The 17886-nt window shown below is 41.3% G+C and overlaps 2 protein-coding genes across 7 annotated transcripts in view; both read left to right on the forward strand.

Moving 5' to 3' along the window:
- Window positions 1-9100, forward strand: part of LOC118504613 (KH domain-containing, RNA-binding, signal transduction-associated protein 2-like) — a 47171-nt gene extending 38071 nt beyond the window's left edge. For 4 of the 6 annotated variants that reach the window (XM_036039292.1, XM_036039288.1, XM_036039289.1 and 1 more), the window contains exons 8-12: window positions 58-229; window positions 774-875; window positions 2049-2181; window positions 3039-3198; window positions 4872-9100. In XM_036039292.1, coding sequence (XP_035895185.1) covers window positions 58-229; window positions 774-875; window positions 2049-2181; window positions 3039-3147 — 516 coding nt within the window. In that variant the 3' untranslated portion in view covers window positions 3148-3198; window positions 4872-9100. Of the gene's footprint in view, window positions 1-57; window positions 230-773; window positions 876-2048; window positions 2182-2962; window positions 3199-4871 lie in introns of those variants that run through there. The other 2 variants (XM_036039294.1, XM_036039293.1) reach the window with 2 other exon arrangements.
- Window positions 9101-14065: 4965 nt separating this feature from the next.
- LOC118504614 (antigen 5 like allergen Cul n 1-like) lies at window positions 14066-16414 on the forward strand. Its single transcript, XM_036039295.1, has 3 exons — window positions 14066-14490; window positions 15350-15594; window positions 15698-16414. Exons 1-3 carry the CDS (start codon window positions 14134-14136, stop codon window positions 15984-15986), a joined length of 891 nt encoding a protein of 296 aa, XP_035895188.1. The 5' UTR covers window positions 14066-14133; the 3' UTR covers window positions 15987-16414.
- The last annotated feature ends 1472 nt before the right edge of the window (window positions 16415-17886 follow it).

Raw genomic sequence — 17886 nt, forward strand, 5'->3', positions numbered from 1 at the left:
GCTCCAGCTGAGCGCATTTATCTCATCTTGTGTGCGCCTTTTCTTAACCTTTCGCAGCATCATCAACACCACCATAATCAGCAGCAGCAGCAACAGCAATCACAGCAGCAACAACAGCACCATCAGCACCAACAATCGCAGAACCAGTTCCTGTCGAACGATGCAGACATGAGCAGTCTCCTGCAACCGATGGACGTGAACATGACTTCGGCGAATCATTTTGTGAATTGTAAGTCACAGGCCCGATTTTTTCAGAGCAGCAGATTAAAACCGGCCATAACCCGGAAGTGAAAGGATTAAAAGGCTGTTTGATCACCAAAAGTTAGCCAACGGCTAGAGAAGTTTCACCCAGGAAGGCAGAAAAAGTGGAAGTAACGCTATTAAAGCCGAACACTCTGCGCTTCAATAAGCCTTTCGTTTCGTAAAGCCCTTTCATACGCTCGTTTGCTATGGATAAAGAGTGAGAGAGAGAGAGGGAGAAAAGCGTTACAAAAAAATCGACACGTTCCAACAAGCAAAAGCTCTGACAGTAATTAATGTTTCCAAAAGTTGTACCACGCCACCATACCGTGCTAAGCCCAACTGTGGCCACGTTTAACAACGTTTTTGTTGCTTCTCCTAACTAACTCTGCCCAAGTGCCAGTAATGTATCTTTAAGCAGCGTTCCTTTGCTGCAATGAGAAGCAACACCATGCGGTCAGGCTTCACAGTTTTGCTCGTTTGTTTTTCTTTTCTTACCAATTAAAACTAAACTTTTTTCTTCCCACACACAGCCTTACCTACGAGTGACCTGGACGCGCAAACGTTGGCGTTCGTCGAATCGGCCAATGCATTCCTGCATCCGGCGTTGCGCGGTGTGAAAGCCGTTAGCTTAGGTAAGTTCACCATAACACTGGACACGGTAGGAAAAAAACACGCTCGCAAAAACTAATGAAAAAATGCAACTCTTCCGAGACTCTGCGAATCGCAACCGCAAAAATCTAAATTTCCCAGCTGACCTCCTGAGAACCTACGGGTGGGAAACTGCACGGGAATTGAAGCTGGCTCTCGTTTAATTTCCACAAAAGTATAATAAAAATCGCCTAGCGCATAACACTCTCACACACACACACTCAAACACACACCCACGTACTCACAGTAAAGAGTGTTTCCGGTGTGATTCTCATTACGCCAGGCGTGTCAAACATATCCTTTAAGTGCGTCTCGGAGAGGAAACAATTTACTTATACACTGATACCATTTTCTATGGCCGCGCCGATAAAACAACAAAACGAAATTTCTTCACCTTCCATAGATTGTATGATCCAAACAAGATATTTAAATTGTTGTAAAACATCTTTTTCTTAGGAGTTCAAGCTTAACAAGGAGAATTGCAAGGAGAGTACAAGCTCTTTGAAACAAATAATATATTAAAGAATCAAGCACAAATGTCAGAAGAGCATAGACTGAATAGAAAACAATATTAATACAAAACTGTAACATTACACGGCATTTCAACCCCGAGAGTTCTTAGCCTGCCGCGAGCGGTCTTGGTCTGGATGAGATTTAAACCCCGCTTTTGCCGTATGAAGACCAGTGATTTTATATTTTATTGTGAAAATAATTTATCTTGCTACAAATCAAACGAATAAGGAGGCTGACGGCAGACACTTCGAATCAATCAATTTTTTGCATTTCGCATTTGCAATTATTTCCTATTCTTAACAAATAAGAAACATTGACTATCTAGTTTTTAAGCTGTATACAATAGAATGGTGTGACTATAAAAATTAATATCAGGTAGCATTAAGAATTCTTATACGAATCACTACATCATCGCATATATTTTTCTCGGATTTTCTACGATTCTTCCCAACGATAAACTAGAAAACAAGTTGAAAATGTTGTATGCTTAATGTAATCAAAAAGACTTTGACACCTCTGTATTACGCGATCCTTTTTTCCCCTGCCGCGTTTGGGTAGAATAATGGGCGCGGTAGAGAAAAAAAACTCATTCACATGTATTTTTCTTGCCGGTGTTTTTCGTTCATGCCTTTCACCGACTGCAGCACGTAAGCGGCCCCTGCTAGGAGGACCCCGATCGACCATGAATCCCACCAAGCGCACGGTGATGACGCTGATTGCACGTGCACGCACGGCCCAAGCTCTGCACGGTTCCCGGACGGCTCAACCGATTGGCGAGTAAGTTTTCCGCTGCATAGCAAAAACCCATTGCCATTTTACACGAGTTTCCCTTTTTGCTCCCATCCTGCTTCGTATGCTATCCCATTCCCATTTCCTTTTTGGTGTTCCCGTGTGTGTGTGTGTGTGTTTTTGTCTGTGCAGCTTTTTATAAACGTATATGTGTGTGTGTGTGAATGTATTTGTTTTACATCTATTATGGTTGATTATGCCGCAGTGGACGTACCGTAGTTCTAGCGCAAAGTTTTCGCGCAACGCTGTGTGAAATGATGATGCTAAGTTCGGTGTGCTTTGCCTATTGTTTTGAGATTCCAGTTTTTTTCCATCATTGCTTCCGATTACTGTGATCGGAAGAAGCAAAGCTGAAACTCACCTGAATGCACTAATTATTCACATGAGCAAATTGAACGGGACAGGAAAATGCGCTGGTTCGGTTGTACGCTAGGTAGAAGATTAGGTTTTGGAAAATGAAAAATTGTACACCTGATACCAGCCGGCAAGAAAGGAACGATTTTTCAAAGGTTTTTTTTATTATTACGTTTTTGCTCTCCGCTACCGCACCAAGTTAGCAATAACCTAGCATTTTCCATTTTCGCATGCAAATCTGAGCACGGCAATATGGGAAAACCACGTTAATTGCGCTTGTATCGGATGCTGTATTCTTTTCATTTCGCTCCCACCGTGCACCGTGTGAATGAATAATGCTCACCATTTTCCTCCATACTGCTGCCACCTACACCACTCTGCCACCCTTGCTACTGCATACCGGATAACCCTCCAGACTCGGAACCCTGTACTAACTGCACTGTATGTGTGTGTATGTATGTATATTTGTATGTGTGTCATCCTCTTCCCAGACCGATACAGGTGATCACTTCGCCGCTTATTCTGCAACCATCGCTGGACTTACTGCAGCCAGGGGCGAACGGTGGCGTTGCCAAAGAAAACATTCTGCAGGGCGCTTAAAAGCCAACAAGCAGCACACTAGCAGGCACGGACGGAAGCGTCTAACAAAAGGTGTGTGTGTGTGTGTGTGTGTGTGTGTGTGTATGTGAGTGAGTGTGTTTGTGTCGCAAACGGAACTATAAAAGTGAGTGTTGGATTGTTTTTTTTTCTTCTTTCATTCCCTTTGTTGGTATACTGTCAGCAGGAAACATAAATGCTTTGGTTTTAGATTGATTATAATGGTAGTAGTTAAAGTTCAGTTGTTATGATGAGTCATGCACTCGTGTTTGCCAATCGGTGAAAACTTAAACTGCACAATCAACACGGTTTATGCCCCATCAATCAAATGATGTGAAGCATTGCAAGCAAAGAAAAGCTGGCAGGAAAATGTTTTGTTCAAGAAATGATGTAAGAAAAGCATATTGCATACCTTTAGGCAGCAAAGGTGAGTTTCAGTGTTTTCTTTTTATTTTGAATAATTCTTAACGAACATCGACTGAAATCGTTTCTATGTCACTGATAAGTAACAAATAAGTTTAAAGCCAGACACGGTTGAACGTAGAAGCAACAATTACGTTTCGTAATTCTTGGAACGGCAAAGCCACGTAGACACAATATTGACCCGACCCTGATTGACGGCTCTATTTCTCGCTTAAGCAGCAGGGGAATGATGTTTGACCTGCTTGTTTTGCCATGCAGAAAACGTTTATGTACGTGACCGCAGCCAGTACCTGCTGATTCGTAAAGTTACTATTCCTTTCTCGTACCAAATTACTTCCCGTATTGATTTTGTTTCGGAGAGAGTGATTCATATTCCATTCCCGTACTTAACTTCGATCTGTTCTACTATTCTTTAAGGAATTGTCACTTGACATGACTGTTGACTAGAAACTAGAGTGAGAATTCAAGCATTAAAGATTAGTCTGAGCACCATTATTTAATTGAACGACCGAAATTTACTTCTTAAAAATTGCAGAAGATATTAGAAGATTTTTATTTCAAAAGATTTTTGAGCAGCAATTGAATATTTCTTTACTGGTCGTTATTTCTTGGAAAATCTATTAAAAAAAAATGTTTTGTATCTTTTTTAATTTGCAGTAAGTCGTTGAAAATTAATTAAAATCTACGTTGTAACAGATGTAGGCACCAACAACAGCTCAACTCGTCTTCACGTGTGCTGGTATCGTTTCGACTTGTCGTCGTAAAGCTCATTGCTATTCATATTATTTCAAACGTGAGTGACGTAAATGTGCCACAATAACAATTGCTGAACGCACCGAAGATCAAGACAGTCGTCACGTGGCACTGCAGACAGATGAGCACTTTCTCAGCTGACAAATCAGTAACGCACGTGACGTGATTGAGATTTTCGGTTATATGTGATTGTGTGTGTGGGTGTGCAGGACTGCTCAAAATCAATCGATTGAACACATCTGGTTGAGCAAGCATGTAAGCAATCAGTTTTCGTGATATTTGTTAACCAAACAATGTTTAAAGCTGGAAGATTGAATTTTTGTACGAAGCTTAGACTTTGATTTTTATGTTCTTATTATTTATTTCGATTTAAATTCTGTAAAATATAACACTGTCGTATTGCTGTATTTATTTATTGAAACTTTTTCAATTATTTGCTGCTCAGAACAAAATCCAACTCGGCAAACATGTGTGTCATTGTATCTTAAATGTTCCCCATTTCAATTTTCCAACCAACTGCTAAGATTCTCCCTAAATAACTTTCATTTCAGTTTCTACTAACCAGTAGATCAATAGGTTCTTCTCCACGCAACAAACAACCAACCAGCACTGCATCATCAAACAGGACAACGCTCCAAGGCATCCTACAGAACCATTGCCACCATCCAGGAATACATGTACCAGATCGACGACACAGCGGTTTCACATTATGCATACAGCCATACACACAATCACACACAATCGTTGAACCAGATGACAAACCGTAAGTAAGGTAGAAATTATATATTAAAACAAATTTCACAAACAAAACCAAACAACGCACAATGATGCGCACAATTTATCATGTTGAACGACGATTATGCTAGTTTTTTTAACTGTAAAATGCTACCGAATGGAAATGCATAGACACCATGGTTAAGAGCACGTTATGATAGGCAGGAAAAAGGAAAACACAAAAACCAGAGACAAAATTTATATATTGATAATTTATATTAAAACCAAACCATGCAAGTAAACCCCTCAAGAGCATTACTGATCAATTGCCACGATGCAACTACTGATTTAAGCAACGAGAATGGAAAAAATGCCAGAGATAAGTAACTAAATTTTACTCAACGATAAGCTCAATATTGTGCACCGGGTAATGTAAATTTTTAAAAAGCGATTAAACATGCAAACGGACCCTCTACACATCTAGTTTCTCGTTCCGTACCGGACGCATTAAAAGTGATACAGATTGATATGAATTTTGTTGTGAATATTGTTCGTTAATACTGGCAAAATGTTATCCCACTTCCCCACGCCCCCACGCTCGTTGACACATTTTTGTACGGCTTAGAGATTTTTGTATAACATATTTTACACACTTTACAGGTAACAGGCACGAACGAAGTAATATCATAACACACAAGCGTAAGTTTAAGCATCGCAGGAATTGTTTTTTGAAAGTAAAGTATAGTAACTAGATGAATTAAAAGGCAGATAAATATAAAGCACATATAGTTTTAAATATCATTTAAAATTATGTTTTACTCCTTTCTTCTTCTATAATTTTTCAAAAATTTTATTCAAAATATTATTCAGCCGCGTAGCAGAATAGTTTATTGATCGTACCTAAGCAATGTTGAGAATGTCAAAACAAAAACTTAAACAATCTAGAGAAAAGATTTTGCAATCATTTTCCATAATCTTAAAAAGTGACTTTCTTTAAAAGTTTTCTTTATAAAGATTTTCTTTATTATTTAAAATTTCCCTAATATTTTTAGTACTTTAATATCTCTTTTAATGTTTTTTGAGTATTACCAATATTCAAGACCTACCGAGCAACCGGTGCATTTTCACGCTACAGGTTAAGCTATTGAATCCTCTCCGGGCAGTCTTTCTGTACATAAAACTGACTACCCAGCTCAATGAATGGCAAAGAAGCTAGAAATGGTTGGCTGATGCCTCTCGAAGAAGAAGAGCCAAAGAAGATGTTTTCCCATTTTGTTAAATATTGTTTAAGATTATGTCTGGTTATTTATGACTTCTAAGACTTGTTCGGCCTACGTAGACAAAAACGTCTAGCCCTGATACTTAGAAGAGGTTTTGTTAAGGCTGGTCCTTTGTACGAGACCGTTCGCGGAACTTTTGCACCATTTTGATGTACATTCTTGCCCGAGAGTGATCACATCCCATTATGCCCAGCCGACCATAATCAATTGTTTGGTATATTTTTAGTATTCCTGCAAACAGATTGTGTCAATCTTTTTACATTCACTTGTTTTCTTAAAAATTGGTAAAAGTTTTGCTGCTAACCTAGACTGAACTGACTGGACTTGACCCATAATGTTAAATTTGAGCCGTGGTTTTTGTTTCAAAACCACTCAATTTAACAAAGAGGTTTTTGAGATAGAATTTTTATGTTAAAAACGAATTTAACTTTAACAATATCATCTCTCAGTTTCATTAGTCAATTTTAATGGCAGTGCTATAGGAATTTGACTTTATAAGAAAGAAGAGCAGTAGTGCATGGATGTCTTTATTGCTAAGATATTGAGAACACTTATTAATTTTATGATTTATTTGATTTATATTAAATTATTTGAAATGAAGTTGAATCTTTGCTCAAAGTCCTCTTCATACGTTTTATTTTTGGCCGATTGTTCTACATACTTCATATGCTGCTTTATAAAGTCAAACCTGTTTAAACTGCTAATTGGGTTTGTGACTATTTCCATTCCCATCAAAGCCCTGATTATATTTTGTATACGACACAATTACTATTAAAAGAAACATATTGTGCTGGAATTTGTGAATAAACAAACAACAGTTGCTAACACAACACCTCAACATAGCTTGCCGAGGACGACGCTTTGCATAACAAAACACTAAACATATGATGCACATGATTAACACAAAACTATTTAAAAACAAAATCCTCCCCCGAACGTTCACTAGCTGCTTGCGTAGTTGATACCGTTCGAAAGACACTTGAAAAACACGCTAAACCAATGTAAAAGAAGTACTTTAACTGATGTCTCCCCTAAACCAACATATACGTGTTATTGATGGAACTGTCCTAGTAGTCGTACACTAAATCCGTAAGGAAATGCATGCATGCCTGTCGTTTAAAATTTATCTTTACTTAAATACAGCCCCAATAAAACGTAGCAATGTAGGGATAACTTAACGAGACGATCCCCCAAACCGGGGTTGTCCCAATAAACATGAATTGTTGTTCAAAATTAATAAACAAAAAAATTAAGTAAAATGTGTCGTACAATGATTCTGGCAAAAAAGCCAAACAACCAAACTCTTTCGAAGGCAGATTCATTAGAAAACCCAATTAAATAAAACTCTCAATGTCGCAACAATAAACCAAAGAGTAAACTAAATTTATGATAAAATAAAATGTGGCAAAAAAGAGAATCGGTAACGCGAGCAAAGCGAAATTACAAACAACTTTAACTTAAGAACCATCTACAAAAGGCGCAAATGCACCATGCAAAAGGCAAAACACTAAACCGGGGAAAGCGGTGGGAATAAACAGTAAACAAGAATCCGACTAACTCAACATTTCCCCCTTTTGAACAGAGTTTAAACTAGCCAGGTAAATATTTAAATTTAAATGTCAATTATCGCTAAGCTAAAGCTAAACAGGTGAACCACACCACCAAAACAACAAGCTCGACAACGATTCACACCACAGTGAGTTTGGTGCAACAGCAATCGATTATCAAAGTAAATGACCATACCGTAAACCATACCAAGAAGAGGAAAAACCAACCAAATAGGGTTCACTTTTAAAACACACGCACAACCATGCACAATTTACATAGTAAAATTAAGTAAGCTTCCAGCAATCCAAACGCAAATCGGAAGCAAGCACCAAAAACTGGATTTGATAAAGCTGAAATTGTCTGCTTCAAAAAATCGAATAAGCAGCAAAACAAAACCACACCAGAGGCAAAGCATTAACGTTTAACGAACAAACAAAAAACATAAACTAGATTTCTCAATATGTGTATGTGTGAGTGTCCGTGTACGTGTATGTGTGTAACTACATGTAAGCATTAAAAAGCAAACGTTAAACAAAGCTCCTATCGCGACTCAGCAGCAGTCCGTTTTGGTAGTTTGTAAACCAAAAACATCCCAGACAAAGCTCAACAACATAAAATTAAAGCAAAAAAATATTTAAAAAAACCCCTCACTCCTTTGTGCAAGCTCGGGTAGAAAAGGGGGACTTAAGTAAGGGAAGAGGAAGCTTAAAAGGAAAGGACACAACCATCGCCGGTTAGTACGATCGAAATGTGCACACCGCTTACAATATGTTCTCTATTGGATACAAATGTTGATACAAATTTTGGATGGTTTTTGTGCCGGTGAGAAAGGAAGGAAGGACTTTGAGGAGGTGTTGGAAGGCATTTTCCTCCTCCTGGGTTGGGAAGGTGTCACCGTGGTTTAGTGAAAGCATTGCAAAGCTATTTTTATGATTTACTAACAAAAGTAGAACAAAATACACACACACACACACAATCTTAACGCTGATTTCCAGCCATCGAAACAAACAAACGTTTGTCACACACATAACAAAATGGGAAAAGGAAACAGGAGCAGAGCGAAAAAGGGAAAATGAATGTTGGTGAGAGAAGTTGAGGTCTGTGAAGGGTATATTTCGAGCAGTGATATGAAACATGCGCCAACGTATGCTTACCAAGCCAGCCGTTGATGGTGAAAGTGAGTGAATTTCCCCCGAAATAAAATTAAACACTTTTGGAATGAGAAAAGTAAGCCGCAATTATGATGCTCATTGTGTATGCGAGTTCGCTCTTTTTTTGTGCAAAAAAAACATTGATCCGAAATTTTGTGCGTCAACAATTTAAACTTTTCTCCCTCAGCTGCGTAAACCGAACATGTTGATTTGATTTTAAATTCTGCGACTTTTCTCATTCGACTTACTTGGCAAGACACACATCATTTGAGAAACTTAATGCCAAATTCTTTTGAATTTTGTTTCGCTTCTTCTATGTGCCTGGGCTTAGAAAAATTTATTCATTACAAACAGCACGGAAAATGTTGTTACAACATGCGTTCATCAAATTAATTGTCCCCTTCATTCTTTTTCTTTTCATGTATTCTCAAGCTCCCCAAGCTCACAGTATGATTGTATGTACAGTACTGGACAAAATTAATTATACGTTTTCATATTCTTTTTATAATGTTCTACATTTATTTATTTATTAACTAATGTAATAATTGCAACAAATCTGATAATGGTAAAGTTGATGCTCTGTTCTCAAACAAAAATTTGATTGGTTTGGAAAATAAGAGATACATAAAAAATTGCTGGATAAAACTATTAATGCGGACTGGAAAAATAAATAATAAATCAGATTTCTTGCATGACTTCTACGTATCAACTAAAATTTGCAATTTGTTATAGACTTTTTAATTATTTTATTTTCGTGGCGATTCGTGGCTGAGAAGACGGCGGCGCTGGTCTTCACACTGCAGGACTTTCGAGGAAATCCCACCCAGGCCGCCTTCCCGTACGCATGACTGACTATCATGATACCGGAAAAATCAAGTCACAGAAAGCCAGAAATGGTAGGCTGAGCTTCACCTTCTTCCAAATGTATGGTTCTTGAAGTGCGTCTCTGGCATATGTTTCTGTCTTAACAACTCATACAGTTTTCCAAATGTCTATGGACATCGTATCATACTTTTTGGAGAATTTCCATCTCATTGTATTTTCTCAATTTCATAAATCATCGTATGATTGTTAAAAATGTATAAATTAACAAATAGAGGTCATTTTTGGCATTCACCGTGAGATTAATTTTCTCCAGCACTGTATTATAGTCAAGGAAAATTACCTTTCGCTCACTCAGCCAATTCCATCGAGAGGTGTATCGTATTCAATCAGAAATTTGTGTCTCTCTGAACCACCCTACACACAAACACACACTTTCGTGGAAACAAAACCTCGCCGGGAAAAGCGATGAAAAGTGAGTGGCACGATTCGCTGAACTCCGCCTTGTCGAGGAAAAAACTGCCGAATCATACAAACAAAACTGATGAATAAAATTAACTTCATTTTGTACGCGTCCCTTGCTTTTGGCGCATCCCAACCTTTCAGTCCCATTACCCCCGGAAGTACTTTGCCCGAGTGCTTTGTTCCGTGTTTTAAGAATTTCTTCAATAAGCGTACGTGGATGTACAGGCGTCGTTACAGTCACCTTTCGCGGGGCTACGTCCGTCACGTATAGTTGTTTCAACATTTATGCAGATCCATTTGAAAAATTGCTAAACATTACCTTCCTGGTGTCTTCCTGGTGGCGAGTGTTCATCACTACGAATCTACAATTTTTAATTCATTATGAATGAGCCCGAGACGCGAATGTGGTTAAGGGAAAAGTTTTCCACGAATGAGCCCTCAGGAAGTGTAAGTGAGCAATATTTTAAACAGAGCGAGAGCATCTTATCTGTGTGAGCTGGAGTATATGGCGTATATGGTGCGGTTTCGTGGACGACATACCACAGCCGCACACCCACATAACCTCACTCTTGATACGGCTGATGGATGGCTTCTGTGTGTCACCGAACGCATATCACATTTATTCGAGACTGAAATCACTCGGCTCCAAATGAAAACCCAAATAAAAAAACACAGAGGGACGTTTGTGTGGAAAACACGTGCCACAGCCACGGTGGCCCGGGCACCAACCACCAAGCACGTGAGTAAATGTGGGAAAGAAAATGAAGAAAAGAACCGGCGCACCAAAGTACGCAAAAGAATCCTTTGAGGATTGAAACCCATCGTTAGAAACAAGCGCACAGCGTAACGGAAATTGAGTTAACAGTCCTGGGCACATTAAAACAAAGTGCCCGTTCCGTTTCCCTGTACCTGTTACGAGCACCGTGCGGTGGATATGATACGCACAACACCGTAACACACCGGAACGTTACGCTCCAATCATGTCGGTCGGTGCAAAATGGCTTCGTGGCGGGCGCCGGTTACTTGCGATACGGAAGCAGCGCCTTCGTCACTCAGCACCGAAGCGCTTGTCGAGTTTTGTTTACATTTTCATAACCTCATTTGAATAATTGTCAAATGCAATGCTCGAGCGCCCTCGTCAGTGCCGTCTCGTCGGTTGGCCACGAGCCCCTTCCGCGCCGCCGATCAACCACGAACACGCTCGCTGGGTTGCGCCGGGAAAATCAAGGTACGACGGGCTAGCTTCGCGTGCACCACAATTTGCACAGAAATGGAGCACAGTGAGCGGTTGAGGCGTAACTAACGGTAAGTCAAATGCAGCCGGTGGTGATCGTTAGGTCACAAAGGCCGGAGGGTCAGCTACGATGCGGTCAGAACCGGGGTATGCTAGAGAGATTTCCCTCGCTTCAGACTGTTTGTTTGCTCATTTGTGCGTCGTGAATGGTGTGGAGCTGGAAGAAGTCTTTAAGATTATGCAGATTTAGCAGGAAACGTCTGATAGTTCTAGAATGGTAGGCAAGAATTGTTATATTTAATATGCCGTAGTGCTGCTCAGCTAGTTAGAAAAAACAATCACATGTTCTGTCTTTTAAATATAATTTGTTTTTATTTAATTTGTACAATAAGTTTTACAATCGTAATATTGCACTTTATTTTACTTACTTTTTCATTTGCCATGAGCTTATCTGAGAAAATAAAAACTTCTATTTATTATTTGAAAAGAACAATGTAGCGGCTATACGTTGAGTGAGGAACATTGAGATCTTAACAAGTAGACATAATTTGAAAAAAGGGCTAAACATTAAATTGAAACTACTAAAAAATCCGAAACCCACGATAGGTTGAAGGATCAACTATCGAGAAAAAAAATTACAAAATGATTTCATCCCTTCCTAGGCTGATTTTGGATTGGTAGCGACGTCCTTGACCATGGATTTTGTTAAAAAAAATGGCCAGATCGGGATGATAGCGATGCAGTTCTTCATACGGCAGAAGCAGGGTTCAAATCCCATCCAGACCACCTCCCCGTACGTAGGACTGACTAGCCTGCTGTGGGTAAAATGAATGACCAAGAAACCATCAATGCCATGCCAAGTCCTCTCGAGGTTGTAGAGGCACGTAAGAAGAAGTAGAAGAAGGTTGTTATATGATAAGCTTTTTCAGACCGATGATGATCTATTGTTAATCAGTTTTGGATACAGTAAAACATCTAAAAGAGAATAGACTTAAGAATGTTGTTCATCGGTACTCAGGTCATTTGGATCGGTCTCAGGTTTCAATCTGCCTAGGTCAGATCTAGTCAGGTTTACTCACGCTTCGATCGATTATGCGCACACTGTCAAAAAGATTTGTTTCACAAGCGCCCTAGGTAAAATATTTTGAGTAATTCTCACCAAGAAGACTTTTAGATACAGTGCATTGATTCAAGGATATTTGTCAGACTCCAGGAATTAAGTTTTTAAACACTAAAGCCTCTCTCTCTTCTTCGGCTTATGTAGTATTTAATGGATCGAACCAGTAGCGGATCAAGGTCTTTGGAGGCCCCGAATGGAATGGCAGTTCAGGCCCTCTGATTGTGACTCGTTTGTGAGTAGGACCTCACAGGATTTTCCTCGCAGATAAAGCCCCCCTTACCGACGAGGCCCCTAGTGGCCGCTCCTATCGCTACTAGTTTGATCCACAACTGGATCGCACAACACTGTTGGGTGACCTGCATTCAAATTACCAAAGTTAAAAATAATATTGTTTTTTTTTTTAGAAAAAGGAATGCAATGACTGAAAACTATAAAAGCTTGTGATAGTCTCAATTTTGTGTGCTTTATTATTTTTCATTTAAATTTCCGGACTCAGAGCTACAATCACCTGATACTCAAATCGTACTGTAAGTGCTTTTTAATGTTTAATAGGTAAGTGAGCTAAATAGCTTACGTTCTCAATTAACTCTCACGCCTCGCCAATAATACCTTAAAATCCAACAAAAAAATGCATGGGAACAATTGGAGCAAACGCTTGTTGCTGCTCTTGTGAATGAATCATCGTTCGAGTCATGCCTGTATTTATAGCCAAACGTTGTAAGTACGGAGCTATTTTTCCATTGAGCTTTACATTTTCAACAGCAACTTGTTGCCTCAAATATTTACCGAGCCTTGTTCATTGAATGCTTAGGATTGTTCCTAGTAGCTTCACTTACAAACACAGTTGTGCTAGTTTTGCATCTCTCGAATGCCGTGAAACACTGAAACATGAAGTTCGCACCCCTTTTCTGTCGCAATTAGTATGTGTTGATTTAATTTCCAAATCGTTTTACCACTTTGCCCTTTACCTGTGCTAGCGTTGGTTTGACACTCCGACAAAAAAAAACACGTGCACGATATCATTAAATCAAGGATGTAAATTCAAATGCGCTGAACGGTCACGCAAACGCCACGTACCACGTTTATCGCACAAATTCGTTCTGCGAGAGTGCAAGTGAGTTTCCAACCGGGGCTGGCTGGGAAAACTGTTTTGCCTCCGCTTAAATGCTCCCAAGCAAAATTATGATAATTTTGCAATAACTTTATTTCCACCCGGGCGCGACCCCGGATGAACCGATACACGCATGCCGAGGTCACAGCCGATCGATGTGAATGATGAGCGTGCGAAACAAACAGACCAAGTCTATCGTCTCCCACCCAGACGGCGCTACTTGCAACATTGCAACGAAACGGCGGCTTGCCCATTGTGCTCGAGTGTTTATAAATATGACCACCATAAATGTAACGCTTAGTTACACTTGATTCCACCGTCAACGAATCACCGCATCCGACGCCGAGCCAACGTTCAACGGGAACGAAATGAAAAGCTGTACGGGAAACTTAACCACCGGTCGACGGTGGTGGCGTGTCGGTTTGAACGTTCTAATGGTGGTAACGGTGGTCGCCCTAGTAACGGCCCCGTTGCCCGTGCACAGTGCGGACAGCGCGGACGGTAGTGATTATTGTGATCAGTCGCTGTGCAAACCGAACCATGCCCATATCGGATGCAATGCCACGGACCAGTTTGGTGAACTTTGTCCGAACGAGACGGTGCAGCTCGTGGTCATGGAGCAACCGCTGAAAGAGCTGATCCTGAAGCTGCACAATGGGCTTCGGAGTGAGCTGGCCAGCGGTAAAATGGATGGATTCGCTGAAGCGGAACGGATGGCTGTGCTGGTATGTGTGGATGTGTGTGTGTGTATATGAGTGTGATTAAACGTGTCTGCTTCACGTGTAGTTTAAGTGCTTTGAAGATATTGAAGGACCTCGTGCAACGTTATTGTAAAGTATAGAATAAATTATTTTGATGCCTTTGAGCATCATGCCACCTCTGAAATGTTCCACTCAGGTATTGATGAAAACCGTTTTGAAAAGCCTGTTGTGACTTTTAATAAAATTAAATAGATTCCCTGAGGTATCATCAACTCACGACATTAAATTGATCTAAACCTAAGGGCAGTTCAAATTGCTCTAGTTTCAGAACTCTGTAAATTGATGGTCAATTTAATCAAGAATTGTTGAATATCGACTCTGATTAACCTTCAAACCCCTCTTTTTGATTGCGCGAAAGGTTGATCCAGCTCAGTAAATGCAATCGTGGCTTTATTGATCCTGAAGCATGAAGGCACCAATTTTGAGAACCGATTCCGATTGACCTTTACCCTTTCGCTGCAGCCACCTTTAACGGTGCTGCTCCGAATAACGAATGTAAAATGGAAGCATTTTCCCAACCGGCTCCTTTTTTCCAAATTGGGATGGTTTGCCGGATCGCCATTTCTCGCCTTCCCCCTTTAGTCAAATGCAATTTACCACCGATCCATCAACCGATCCGGAACGCCACGGTGGATGACACTTTTCAAATCAGTTTTTCATGTGCCGTGCTGTGTCGCTGTCCGCTCGATGTCGCTCAATCCTCGTGCTCGGTACTGGAGCTGTTTCATTCACTTCTTTTTTTCCTATCTCCCATTCTATCTTCCCGGTTTCATGGCGGGTTCCCACGCGCTGTGTAACGAACGCGATTGATTGAACCGTGCAGGTGTGGGATGACGAACTGGCCACGCTGGCCGAGTATAACGCTCGTACGTGCCAGTACCTGCACGACGAATGTCGCAGCACGGACCGGTACCGGAGCGCGGGTCAGAACATTGGCCGGAAGTCACGGGCAGGTAATGTCACCATCGACCTGAACCGGGCCATCACCGATCTCACCAACAAGTGGTGGCAGGAGTACGTCGAAAGCAATCAGACCGTCATGGATGACTATCGGGCCGTTGGCGAAGGGTAAGTGTAGCTCGGATGGATGCTGTATCACTGCCGGTTGGTTTTCCTTTTTTTTTCGTCCCATCCATTCACTTTCCACCATGGACACGGTTTTCATTTGCAGCGTGGATGTGGCCCATTTCGCACAGATGGCTAGTGACCGCATTACAAAGGTCGGGTGCGGTGCAACACGCTACTACAACGACGCGCGGAAACGGTCGTACGTGTACTACGTCTGTAACTACTCACACAGCAACGAGCACGGTCAACCCGTCTACCGGAAGGGAACGCAGTGTGGCAAGTGCGTAGCTACCGCATCGCAGGCCAAATGCAGCACAACCTACCCGGGGCTATGTGAGGGAATTGGTGACGCCATTGATAAGGAGCTTTATCCTGCAACCTCGACATCCTAAGGCGCTGCAGGCTCTCGACTTCCCTATCGCGGACGTTGTACGGACGGTCCGAATAAAAAGTGACACTATTTATTCCAACACGATACAACCGATTCTACCGCTGTGCTACGTCCATTCATTCAATTCTTACTTCGTATGCCGACTGCGAGCTGCCTCAGGGGAGGAATCGTTTGCTCGCGAAGCTGCTCGTCCAAACACCACGAAACAGGCCGTCACGTCACTACCAGATGGACAAAAGTTTTGTGACTTTGTGTCTTGCCTATTGAACTGTATTTGGTGGTTCTTCTCCTTCTGCTACTACGAACAGTAGCAGGAGTTGGGACCTGTCAAGAGTAGGCGGCTGCTGTATGAGACACGGGAAAAATAAACATTCAAACTAGATTTCCCGCTTTCCCGGTACACGGCAGCAAGTAAACCGCATCGATAAACATGATCGGACTGATTAATGATTGTTTGCTGTGGCTGGTAGTTTTGATTCGAAGTTTTGATTGCCTCAGGGAACAACGCGTCCAAAATTGTCTTATCTGACTTATCTGACGCTTCGCGGGTGCCAGCTTGGGGAATTGCCGGGACCTCGCTGTGGCACCGGTTTTTGACAAGTGCGTGTTTGTGCGTTGCTGCCTGCGAGGGTTGAGTAGATCAAAAAGAAGGTAAGTGGAGTTGTCAGAGATGTCACAAACATACCCCCAGTGATTGAATGTGCTGTGCGGAAGGCACTCCATGCTCTCCAAGTAAAAGTGCCATTCCCGTTGTTGACATCGACGATAATCAATCTTTGCGCACGGTAACGTTTTCATAAACGATTTATTTAAATCGATGATAAACAATTCGGTATTTCAGTATTGCATAACTCTAAGAGGAAATTGAATTACCGAAATGATATAATTCATTACTGTGTGAATGCATCGGTGAAATTCACATCCTCAACAGTCGGTCGACCGATTCTTCGCAAGGTAAAGGTAGCTGGAAACGGCATGATAACAGCGTGCAAGTAAGTTGACACGATTTATGTTTGCAATTTTCCATTTGATATTTTATTCATGCCATCCACCGCCCATGGCGCTCTAGCCTGACACAACGGAGCAAAGACTAGAATCACCAAGAAATCGACCACTACAGATACAAAGCGTGTATAGGGTGGAGGGGGAAAGAAAAAACGCCATAGGAAAAGCGTATTACCACTCGAATAACATATCGGGTTCGGTTTTCACTCGTGAAACGGAAAAAAATATACACACACACACTGTACCGCAAGCGTCAACGTAGGTTTCGTCGTTTGGTGTTTTCTCGGTTCACTGGCCTCGGGTTGTGGTTCTGATTATTTTGCCCTGCTCGAGAGAGCACCAAACGGGGGGCTAGTGTACGTGCAACTAGTTGCAATCGGTATATACCACACACAAACACACACTGGGTTCCGATCGATCGGACAGATTGGAAGCTTCTTTTTTCGTAGCATTGCTAGGACATCGTTACAGTTTGCGAACTCGTTCCGGAATTGGTGCATTGCAATGGCGATTCGATCGTGAAAACCCGATCCGGTTGTTGCATTTATGTTGATCGTTTTTCCTTGCACTCAGCTTTTTCCCACCCCCTACCGAGTGATGATATCACCACCACGGTGCTGCCCACACTCGGTGATGGTGGTGTCCACGATTCGTCCATACAAGGGAGAAAGTATAAAAATCAATAGCGTTTCCATCGGTGGAATTTATCCTTCCGTCCGATGACACTCCACGGTGGCTGCACACGAAGACAAGAAATCGAATTGCCCTCGCTTAACCGAACCACAATTGATGGCGAAAGGAAGGCTGAAGTTTTGCTTCACTTTTCGCATTTCCGTGCTCGCTCTTTCCACCTAATTGCCCATCAATCACTTGAAGCCAAGGTGTGCATGTACTAC

Source organism: Anopheles stephensi, chromosome 2, assembly GCF_013141755.1.
Source record: "Anopheles stephensi strain Indian chromosome 2, UCI_ANSTEP_V1.0, whole genome shotgun sequence".
NCBI classification, from domain to species: Eukaryota; Metazoa; Arthropoda; class Insecta; order Diptera; family Culicidae; genus Anopheles; species Anopheles stephensi.